The 10,786-nt window shown below is 51.2% G+C and overlaps 1 protein-coding gene across 1 annotated transcript; it reads left to right on the top strand.

The window, feature by feature from the left end:
* The first annotated feature begins 2,129 nt into the window (after positions 1-2,129).
* Positions 2,130-6,825, top strand: NDUFB8 (NADH:ubiquinone oxidoreductase subunit B8). The gene is made up of 5 exons (XM_004700992.4): positions 2,130-2,225; positions 2,452-2,578; positions 3,886-3,985; positions 4,391-4,546; positions 6,638-6,825. The coding sequence occupies exons 1-5, from the start codon at positions 2,141-2,143 to the stop codon at positions 6,728-6,730; spliced, it is 561 nt and encodes a 186-aa protein (XP_004701049.1). The 5' UTR covers positions 2,130-2,140; the 3' UTR covers positions 6,731-6,825.
* The last annotated feature ends 3,961 nt before the right edge of the window (positions 6,826-10,786 follow it).

Consider the following 10,786-nt stretch of genomic DNA (forward strand, 5'->3'; position numbering starts at 1 on the left):
AATGTAAAACGGTGCAGCATCTTTGAAAAGCCTTTGGCAATACCTCAAAAAGTTAAACAGATTGTTACATGACCCACAAATTCCACTCCAAAGTATACAGCCAACGGAACTGAAAACATTCCATACACAAACTTGTACAAGAACGTTCCTAGCTGCATTATGCACAAGAGCCCCAAAGGAGAAACAACCGAACTACTCACCAACTGAAAAATTGGTAAATATAATCTGGTGAATACATGCAATGGAATATTACTTGGCCATAAAAATGAATGAAGTACAGTTACATGTTAGCACAGTGATGGATCTCAAAAATATGATGCTAAGTGAAAGAATTCAGACACAAAAGGTCACATATAACATGACTCCATGTCTAGAAAAGCTGTCAAGAATAGGCAACTCCATAGAGAAAGAAAGATTAGTGGCTGCCAGGAGCAAGGGGAAGGAAGAATAGGGAAAAAGATTAATTGCTAATGGGTCTGAGTTTCTTTTTCAGATCATGAAAATATTCTAGAGTTCCATAGTGCTAATAGATGTTCAACTTTGTGACTATACGAACAATCACTCAATTACATGTCTATTTCAAAATGGGGGAGGTTATGGCATGAAAATGATATCTTAATAAATATAAAAAGCAGATCAATTCCGTTTCTTGACCAAAACTAGGGGTTGAAAGTGTTTGAAAGCGCACGCTGTCCAATTATTCTGAACACCCCCTGGCGATGCTTATGTAGAAGAGAGTAAGCTGTGTGAAGTCGTCCCCCTGTGTCTTGCTCTGACGTATGAGTGTATGTGTGCATGTCTATGATATTGAACGCTGTCCCCCAAACATAGCGATCACTCTAAACTCTGCTAGAAACACGTGTTTATACTGTGCAGATGCTGGAGGAACCAGTCTCTGGAGAAAGACCTCCTGCTTGTGAAAGCAGAGGGGCGGTGACAAAGAGGCAAACCCTCAACAAAATGGATTGACACAGTGGCTGCAGCAACGGGCTCAAATATAATCGTGAGACTGGCCCAGGACAGGGCAGTGTTCTGTGTTGGTACTGAACCCAGGGCACCTAACAACATCTTGTTGTTCACTTGTATAAATGAAGCGACAACACAATCTTGTATACACATAAGTTTCCCCTGTTCTTATGTCAAATGAAACGAATCAACCAACCGTCATGAGTCATTCCATCCGTACTGCAAGAGGGTGGAATAGAACGGCCCCTTTGGGTTTCTGGTGCTGTAGTTGCTCAGCAACCAAAAGCCTCATCCTCCTACCATGGAGCGACTGGTGGATTCGAACTGCTGACCTCATGGTTAGTAACCCAACCTGTAACATCAGGGCTTTTAAGCGAGCGTCCGTTGACCCTCATTCAGCTCGAAATCTATCCAGGTTGTGGTTAAACCAAAGCTTTGGTCTACGAGAGCTACCACTAGTGACGGGTGGGGGCGAGGTGACCAGGGCGTTCAGAGAGAAATACGGACTCAACGGGGAGTTAGTTCACTTTTGGGTCGCGCTGGGTATCAACGCGAAGGATATCAACGGATCTGAGGAACAGGCAGGTCCAAAAGCAGACTGTGAAGAACGGAAGGAGGCACAGCCGTGGAGGCAGGGGCGCAGCCCGAGGAGAGAGTAAGATTCGTTTCGCGTGTCCAGCTCCTGGGGAAGCTAGCCGACTGGCCTGCTCAGGTTCGGAGCGCTCAGATCTCCATGGCGCGCTGGTGATGCGCTGGGCTGCTCACTGCAAGGCCCGCGGTTCAAAACCACCAGCAGCTCCGCGGGACGCAGATGGGACTTCCTACTCCTGGGAAGATCTGCAGCCTCGCAAACCCTGCGGTGCCGCCCTGCCCGGACGGTCGCTGGGAGTCGGCCGACTGGACGCACGGTAGCGACAGATTCTCCTTGGGTGGGTCTAAATCAGCTGGGGGGTGGGTGGTGACAAGGGGGGAGGGGCACACCAATCTGAACTGTCAAAACAGTAACTCACCCGGTTTCCCCTCCTTTCCGCTCTCCCTCCCACGCCCTCTCAGCCCCACCGCGTTGCCTCGCGGCGGAGGCCCCGCCCCGGCGGAACGGCCGAGGTTTGGCCCCGCGCGGCCGCCGTGACGAGGCGTGCGCGCATGCGCGCGGTGACCCGGGGAGAAGGTGAAGATGGCGGCGGCCAGGGCGGGGGTCCTGGGAGTGCGATGGCTGCAAAGGGCAGCCCGGAACGTGGTGCCGCTGGGTGCACGGACAGGTCGGCGAGAACTGGCGAGCTCTCGGTGTGGGAAAGGGGTGCCTGAGGTTTGCTCTGCCGGGAGGGGAGGGCGGTACGGCGACGATGGTGTCCGGGCAGTGGGTGGAGGGTCCCCGCCGGTCCCGCAAGCCCTGGGGGGCGGTCTGGCCTCTGCGTTCCCGGCCGCGGAAGCCTGCTGGGCGTCGGGAGCGAGGTTGCTTCTGACCTGCCCTGTTCTGCGCCCCAGCCTCACACATTACCAAGGACATGCTCCCCGGGGCTTACCCCAAGACTCCAGAAGAACGGGCGGCCGCCGCTAAGAAGTATAACATGCGTGTGGAGGATTACGAACCGTACCCGGATGATGGCTCGGGGTGAGACCGGGGGTCCGCACGCACCGCGGTAGTTGACTCTGAGCCCCCCGCCCCTCTCCCCGGATCCTTGTTGTGACCCCCAGACTGAATGATGTGGCTGCTCTTCTCAGAGGGGCCCACTGGGAGCGGGGCGGGTGAGCAGCTGCAGCCGCGAGGACTTCCAATTTTCTCCTTGGCGCAGGCTGTTTCCTCGAATGAGGAAACCGAGGTTTTAATGGCTCCCTGGAGGACCCCGGGATAGCAGGAACCTGCCTTGGCTCCGTCGAGAGCGCCGAGTTTCATTTAGATTGAGCATCTGCTGGGCTCAGGTGCTGTCATCCGGGCACGTGACCAGCCTGGAGCTGGACTCCTGTCATGAGAACCTTAATTTGTAGATCGAGTACTCTGTGTGTGTATGTCCTTTTAGAAGATACATGTATGTGTACCGTGTATGTATGTATGTATACATATATCTGCTAGTCTACACCTACGTTTTTCTAGGGCTGGGGAAATCATAACATTTGTTAGATTAAACTGGCCGCCCCTTTCTCCAGCTGATGTTATGCCTCCCTCTTCCTCCCCGACCCATCTCCACAGAACACCCCTTTGGTTAATTTTCGGAAACGATTGCCCTATTTCCTGTCCTAGCATCACTCTTAATCTTGCTTTTAGCAGCTCCTATTCTTCTTGTTTTGTTTTCTAATCATTTTCGGTGACACGGCTACTTATCATTTCCTAGTTTGCTGTTTGAATTTTTTTAAAAATTGCGGTGGGGACAAGAGTAGCCTGGGCAGCAATCTGTACATTTGGGGGGAACCCTGCTTAGCGAGCAATCCCGCTAGATCTTTAAGTTACAGGCCAGTGCCGTGGTGGTAGAGGAACATAATTACAACGTACAATGAAAAGGAGGGCTTTTCTAATCGTCTAGATTACTAATCCAAATCATTTGAGTTTTTTCTAATGCAGACCTTAAACTTTACTTTCTTTTTCTCACTAAAGACCATACATAATCAGTGATTGATGGCTTTCAGCTCTTAACATTATAGCTGTTTGTGTGTTTCTGTTTCTGCTTTGTTGCAAAAAGCTAAGGAAATTACAGATATGTTAATGTTTCAGAGTTTGACTTGAGCTTTTCATTATAATTTGGGTTTCTGTGGGTAGACAGATACATGCTTAGAGTCACTAGGACTTCTGAGATTGGGATCTGGAAGGAAGCCACTTCTGTCTCCCTGAGTTATCTCTGTCACCTGGTTTCTCCTCTCTGACATGAGTCTGGATTAACTGAGGCTGCGCTGGGCCCCTTTCCAGTAGTTCTTGCTATCTCTTAGGTATGGCGACTACCCGAAACTTCCAGACCGCTCACAGCATGAGAGAGATCCTTGGTATACCTGGGACCAACCGGACCTGAGGTTGAACTGGGGTGAACCGGTGAGAGAATAGTAGCCCCTTTAACAGCCCTTACTTCTCTAGAATGTCTTCCTGAGCCAACTTTCTTTGGTTCAGATGACACCTGTTGCCCAGGTAACACTAAGCTTTTCTGCCCAAGCAATCAAGATCCAGCGATCTGACACCTGAGGTTTTGTGTGTGGCATGTAGAATGGGACTTCTAGGAGTAAAGGAATTTGCATTGTGAATTTCCATGATTAAGCTCTCTGATCGGCAGAGGCTAGACAGGCTTGCCCCCAGTTCTGTGGGCTCCAATAGACTCACAGAATAACAGCCCAGGGCTGTAGAAGGCCTCTCTCAAGTGTTGTATGAGGCTCTGGTAACTCTGGACTGCCTACCTTTTACGGGAAGGGTAGTATTTGACAGCTATCTGCCATTTTGCCTTAGCTCCACTGGGACCTAGACATGTATATACGGAACCGTGTGGACACATCCCCCACGCCTGTTTCTTGGAATACCATGTGTAAGCATCTCTTCGGTTTTGTGGCCTTCATGCTGTTCATGTTCTGGGTTGGAGAGAAGTACCCCACCTACCAGCCAGTGGTGAGTATCTGGGAAGAGTCCCCTTAGGCATGTTTGCTTCACCCCATTTCCCGAAAGACTGGAGTCTCTGGAATCCAGCCATTACCAAGGTAGGGCTGTGCCCCTTTGGTGGAGCACAGCTCCACCCCTGCACTTTGGATCTGGCTGGGTGAGAAGAAGCAGAAGGAGAACCAGGAGGCCAGCTCGTCTCAGGAGTGCCCATCTGGGCACTGTGCGCCTCACACACGTTTCAGCAAGTGATCTTTCTACACAGGGTTGAGGGATCTAGAACTGAACCTTACCCTTGGCTGGAGATGTGAAGGGCACTTAATTGCTTCCGGTCCCTAGTGGACTAGGACTCCTCTGGGGTCCCCCTTAGGGACTGGAAGCAATTAAGTGTCTAAACAGACAATTGAATTTTAGAGAATGTAAGGGACATAGAAGACATTCTCTGGTCTTAAAGAAGTTTGATTTGGTTAAGAAATTCTAGATCAAATGACATGATGAGCGATATTTGAACAGGTATAAGAGTTTAGCATAATGTGTGTGAGATATGTATGTACTAAGCGAGTTGAAGTGCTATTAAAGGGTTGTGGTATACATAGACACACGCGTACATAGGGGGTTCAGAGCGTTCGTGGGAAAATGAAATTAAAAGATAATGGAATTTCCCCAAAACTATTTGGGGGAAGAGCGAACAGAAGGAAGGAGGGAAGTGATGAATTAGAGTGGGCTAACTCACTGCCATCGAGCCCATTCGGACTCATAGCGACCCTGCACGACAGAGGAGGACTGCCCCTCCCCCCCCACTGCCCACTGCTCGGCACCAGCCCCCCCCGCCAGACTGTCACTCTGTGGGAGTGGAAAGCCTCATCTTTCCCCTGTGGAGTGCCTGGTGGCTTCAAATTCCTGACCTTGTGGTCAGCAGCTCAGTGCATAAGCTGTGCTGCCACGGCACCATGGAGTGGAAATAGGTATATAAAATATTGCTTTGGTAACCAGCTGTTAAAAATTCAGATTCCTAGGCTCCATTCCATAGAGAGTCTAATTCTGTCACTCTGGTGGGGTTTTAGAGTATATATTTTTAAGTCACCTCACGGGTTTGGAAATGTGGTTTAAAAAAAAAAATCGGCAGTGAGATAGTTAGTTCTGTCAGTGGCTTTTTTCACCTGGTGAGGGATTTGGACTGGACGGTGTGGTGCCCACTAACTCAGCAGGTACTTATGGAGCCCTACCATGTACCAGACGCAGGCTGCTAACGGGGCCAGCGATACAGGGCGGCTCTGGGCAGCAGGGAGCTATTGTGGGTATTTGAGCAGCAGTGTGACATATGAAGGGTGGGTTTTTAGGAAGATTAATCTGGGAGTAGTCTACAGGATGGATTGGACAGAGAGGACCTGAAGCAGGGACGCTGCTGTGTTTGCAGTTGGCTGCCCAGTGCTACCTCTGCAGAGGGAATCAATGTCCTGATGGTAGCTGGTACGCCTGTGTGCACTGACATGAGCTTCCACCAAGCCCCAGGGGCTCCAGGCTGAAGAGGGCACGTAGGGCGGTGTGAGCACTAACTTCACTTCAGGAGAGCAAGCAGCACAGTGTGGCTCTTCCATTTTTCAGTTCTGTAAGCACATCACCCTTTCTCCTCCCCTTGAGCTGTGTTCTCTGACAGCTGTTTGTTGGTAAAGTCAGCAGCCCCTAAAGCACGTTCCAGCCATGTCTCCTCTGCTTCCCCCACCGCTGCTCCTGCACGCCTCATTTGCTAGGCCACTTTAGTGGTGGAGCCATTAGAGGCTGAGTGACTTAAAGGAGATTGAGTCTGTCTCGACCCCGAGAGAGTGGGATGGATGGATGCATCGTCTCATTTAGAAAGCTTTGACTCTCTCTCATGAGCAGGGCCGGCGTGCAGGCACCGCTTCTCGCACAAGCGAGGCTCGCTCTCTCTGCCTTGGGCAGAGTGGGGAAGAGGATGCTGCTGCCGCCATTCCAGCCCCGCTGGGGCTGGCCAGAGGCTGCTGTGCCACATACCCATTTCCCACGTGTGATTGTTGGAGTGGGGCGAAGCCAGATATTGACCTGGTGCCTATCGTTCTTGCTGACCTGTGTCTTTTTCCTCAGGGGCCAAAGCAGTATCCTTACAATGATCTGTACCTGGAACGAGGCGGCGATCCCACCAAAGAGCCTGAGCCAGTGGTTCACTATGAGATCTGAGGCAGCTTCCTGGGCTTTTGTGCCCCCTAACTAGGACGCTCAGTCTTTGAGATTAACCTTAATGAAATCGCTAATAAAACTGAGTACTGCTGTTCTGTCTGGTGCCTCATTTCCCCAAAATAGCCACTGCTAAGGAACCTCACACTTTCCCCTGTTTCTATGGCTTCCTGTCTGGATCACCTCCCCCCCCCTCCCCCCCCTGCTGCTTTGGGGTTGGAAGAGGATAGGAAGGGCAGGGGAGGGAGAAGCACAAGCTGATGTGAAATTGTTAATTTGCTGGGGCTCTGAAGGCAGCTAAAGGTGCCAGTTGTGCAGCAGGGCCCGGGAGATGCTCCTGACTTCCCAAGTTGGAACAAGATTTATTTCCCATTAAAAACCTCTTTATATATAGTACTTCAACTATTCCCAAGTACCTAATAGGGTGAGTAGACAGGTTTGGACTGGACTGGGCCTGTAACTGAATCTAGCTGTTATGAGAAGTATTTTTTAAGGCAATTTATGAAGCATTTTAGTAATTTGGCATACCTGTATTCAGGAATTAGAGGGCAGTACATTGAGTTACTGAATCCTTGCATAGTTTTTATTTATCTTGATTCCAACTCTCATAATTGTCTTTGAGCCCAGCTGGAAACTCATTGCTGTGCAGTTGATGCCAACTCAACAGTGATCCTACAGGACAAGGTAGAACTGCCTTACAGAGTCTCCAAGGCTGTAACTACAGGAGTTGACTCACATCTTTCTCTGTGAAGTGGCCGGTTGGTCCAAACCACCTACTTTTGGATTAGCAGGCAGGCACCTAGCCACTGCACTTCCAGGGCTAACCTCACAGCATGTCTTTAAGTGAACTAGCCCATACTGTTTTCACCCTTTTGGGCAGCAGTTCTCAACCTGTGGGTTGCCACCCCTTTGGGGGTCGAATGACCCTTTCACAGGAGTCACCCTATTCATAACAGTAGCAAAATGACTGATGAAGTAGCAACGAAAATAATTTTTATGATTCCACAACATGAGGAACCGTATTAAAGGGTCCCAGCATTAGGAAGCTTGAGAACCACTGCTTTGGGGGGAACATCTTAAAAGTTTATACTGCCAGAAAACCTGTCCCATTGAAGAAAAAAGCCACGTGCACTCATTGTGACCTGATCAAGTTGATGGTGGGCCCGCTAATGCTTGTCCAGGCAGTGATAAAGACCCCCAAAGGAATCATGGAGTAGTGCCCCTCTGTGAAAGTCACCACTGCCCTCTACAGTGTTTGATAATTATTTAACAAGCACCTGTGCCTAATATCTATCAGACACTGATAGGCCCTAGGGATGGGAGGTTGAATAAGGCAACATAATTGCCTTCCAGCAGTTCTAAACCCAGGAGACAGGGCGTGAACTGGGGAAAATGTCTTCTCTTTCCCCTGAGAAAATGTCCTGCTTGAAATTGACTTTTACACCTTTGGTTCACAGTTTTCTTGGCGCACTCCAGCACTATCAGTCCCAGTCTAGATAATTCTAGGGGTGGGCTAATTAGTTTCACTCTGTTCTTTAGGGTTTCTCGGTATCGTCTAGTGAAGTTCAAGAAACACGCTGTTGAGTGCTTACTCAGAACAAGAGTGAGCCAGGCACAAGTAACACTCTAAACTGTCCTGTGACCTGACTTCACCCCCTGCACACACACACCTTGGACAGCACCACCCCAAGGAGGGATGTACAATTCACTCACGCCTTAAGTGGAAGTTCAAATAGCACGTCTACGATCTTCAGCTGCCTACAGGGGAGTTTTATTTGGGACTGTTTCAGTTCCTTCAACACAAAGTAAATTTACATGACCTCCCCACCTCTTCAAGTTCTCTAGTTCTATTAATAAGGACCATTTGCATAGGTCCCAGGTTGTAATAGTTTCAAATGTGCTACTTTTGTCAGCCTCAAGAGCCTGTTCAGCTCTCCTTTACCATCATCGCCGCTATAGGGACGCAGGCTTTGTGGTACCGGAGTCGTTCTATTTGGCTCCTCGTTCTGTAGTTCCTGTCTCCAGCTCGGCCCTCTCCAAGAGGATTCACGCGGCAGGCCCCCAGTACAGTCACTGTCTCACGGCGTCCGCATCCCCGCGGATGTTTCAGTAACACAGTCATGTTCACCCAGCCATTCGCCTGGGTGCAGCCTCTGTGTCTCGTGGTCTGGGACTTGCCAGGGTACTTGATAGCTGGCTGGGGCGCCCTCCCTCGCTGGTACACCACCTTGTCTTTGCGGCGCCCACGAGTGCCACCTGCCTCCCGTTCCTGCAGCCTTCCAGAAAGTCCTTGGTTCCCAGTAATCAGCTCAGCAGCTTTTGCCTAGCGGTTCTTGCCGGGCTGTAGTGCCACTCACTGCCACTTACTCACGGCTTCCTTTGCTTCTTGCCTTCTCAACTAAGTGGGTTCCAGTGAGCGCTCCGGGGCTCGCGCCGGGCCATCTCCCGCTCCAATAAGTAAATCATTGAATTAGTGCGTTCCCTTTTCAGAGGCTGTCACCCACCCGCGCCCTGGCCACGCTGAAATTGGCTGGCGCAGGATGCACGGGTCGCAGGGTCTGACACATGGCGCCGCATTAGCCACTCGGTGAACAGGCCTAGTCCAGGCCGGACACGTTCGCCAGGACGCAGTCCCAGGTCTCCGCTCGCGCGTCGCGGCGCGCGCAGGTTGGTGGCGGCGGCCAGCGGGCTGGGGCCAGGTTGGGCCTTCTGCAGCCGCCGCCCCCAAAGCCCCGAGGACGCGCCGACCCCAGTCCACCGCACCTGACCTCCGACCTGGACTCTCCGCGCAGGTTGGTTGCCCCCGCCTGTGTGGGGGTCCTGAAGCCCCCCGGAGAGAGAACAGGAGCTGCCGGGAGCCGCCCGGAGTCTCCGCGTCCGGGCTGGAGCCGAGCTCTGCGGGGCGGGGCCCGAGAGAAGCGGCCAGGGCGCGAGTCGGCTCAGCTCTGCCCGGAGGGTGCCGGCTCCCACCGCGCCTCGCCCGCACCCCCACCTTTGGCCACCCCTTGATTTCCGGGCCCCCGCGGGGGCCCTTCTAGTCACACGTGCCTCCCAGCAGAGTGGATACAGGCTGGCCCTTCCAGCCCCCGGCTTAATTGTCAGCCTTAAACCTTCTTCAGGTTGGAAACCACCTTAAGAACGAGCTCTTTCGTGACCCAATTATTTTCTGCTTTGATTTATTTTTGTTTTCGTCACTGGAAGCATGCAGAAGCAAAGAACATTTCGGAAGTTTTATTATGAAATGTAAAATTTGAACCATACAATGTGGGGCTTAAGGGGGCAGGATTAATGGAACACACCTGTCCCTCTGGTCTCTTCACTACCATCTAGATCTCTTGCCAGGTGCCTACGATTTAGGCAACCAGGCAACTTCTCCAAAATGGGCCAAACCCAAAGCAAACCCACTACCATCGAGCCCCGCTGTAAGAGAGAGTGGAGCCGCTCTTCAGAGGAACAAACAGCCTCATCTCGCTGCCACCAAGTGACTTGTGGGTGTGAACCACTTGACCTTGCAATTAGCAGCCCAATGCTTACCTCACAGCACCCCTTAATGAACAACCCCCACCCCCACTACCTTCAGAATGGTACTATCATCACCCGCACTTCAGTCTGCCTCAGAATGACGCTCTCCGGGATTTCCAAGGCTGTAAATCTTTATGAGAGCTGGCAGCCTCATTTTTCTCCTGTGGAGAAGCTGGTAGGTTAGAACAGCTGATCTTGTAGTTAACGCTCCCACACAGACCCGACAGTACAACCCACCAGAATCCAAACCAAGCCCACTACGAGTGAGTCCATCCCAGCTCATAGTGACCCTGGGGGACAAAGGAGACTTGCCCCTCTGGGTTTCTGAGACTGTCAATATTTACAGGAGCAGACAGCCTCATTTTTCTCCCGTAGAGTGGCTGGGCGGTTCAAACTGCTGACTTTGTGGTTAACTTGGCCAAATTGTAAACCCCTACCTCAGCAGATAGGGCCTGGGAAATATACCGACAAGGCTTTATTTCCCAACAAAAGAACAGAATAGACAAAAGTTTTGCAAAATCATACCTCCAGGGTCCA

The sequence above is a fragment of the Echinops telfairi genome, unplaced genomic scaffold (assembly GCF_000313985.2).
Source record: "Echinops telfairi isolate 266 unplaced genomic scaffold, ASM31398v2 ScPeMD7_70;HRSCAF=299, whole genome shotgun sequence".
In the NCBI taxonomy this organism is placed as follows: Eukaryota; Metazoa; Chordata; class Mammalia; order Afrosoricida; family Tenrecidae; genus Echinops; species Echinops telfairi.

Bases quoted from the DNA above. Each gene is read 5' to 3' on its own strand.
- NDUFB8 (XM_004700992.4), top strand. From the start codon at position 2,141: ATGGCGGCGGCCAGGGCGGGGGTCCTGGGAGTGCGATGGCTGCAAAGG. The intron at 2,226-2,451 runs GTCGGCGAGAAC...TCTGCGCCCCAG, and splicing joins GCCGCTGGGTGCACGGACAG to CCTCACACATTACCAAGGAC. The intron at 2,579-3,885 runs GTGAGACCGGGG...GCTATCTCTTAG, and splicing joins TACCCGGATGATGGCTCGGG to GTATGGCGACTACCCGAAAC.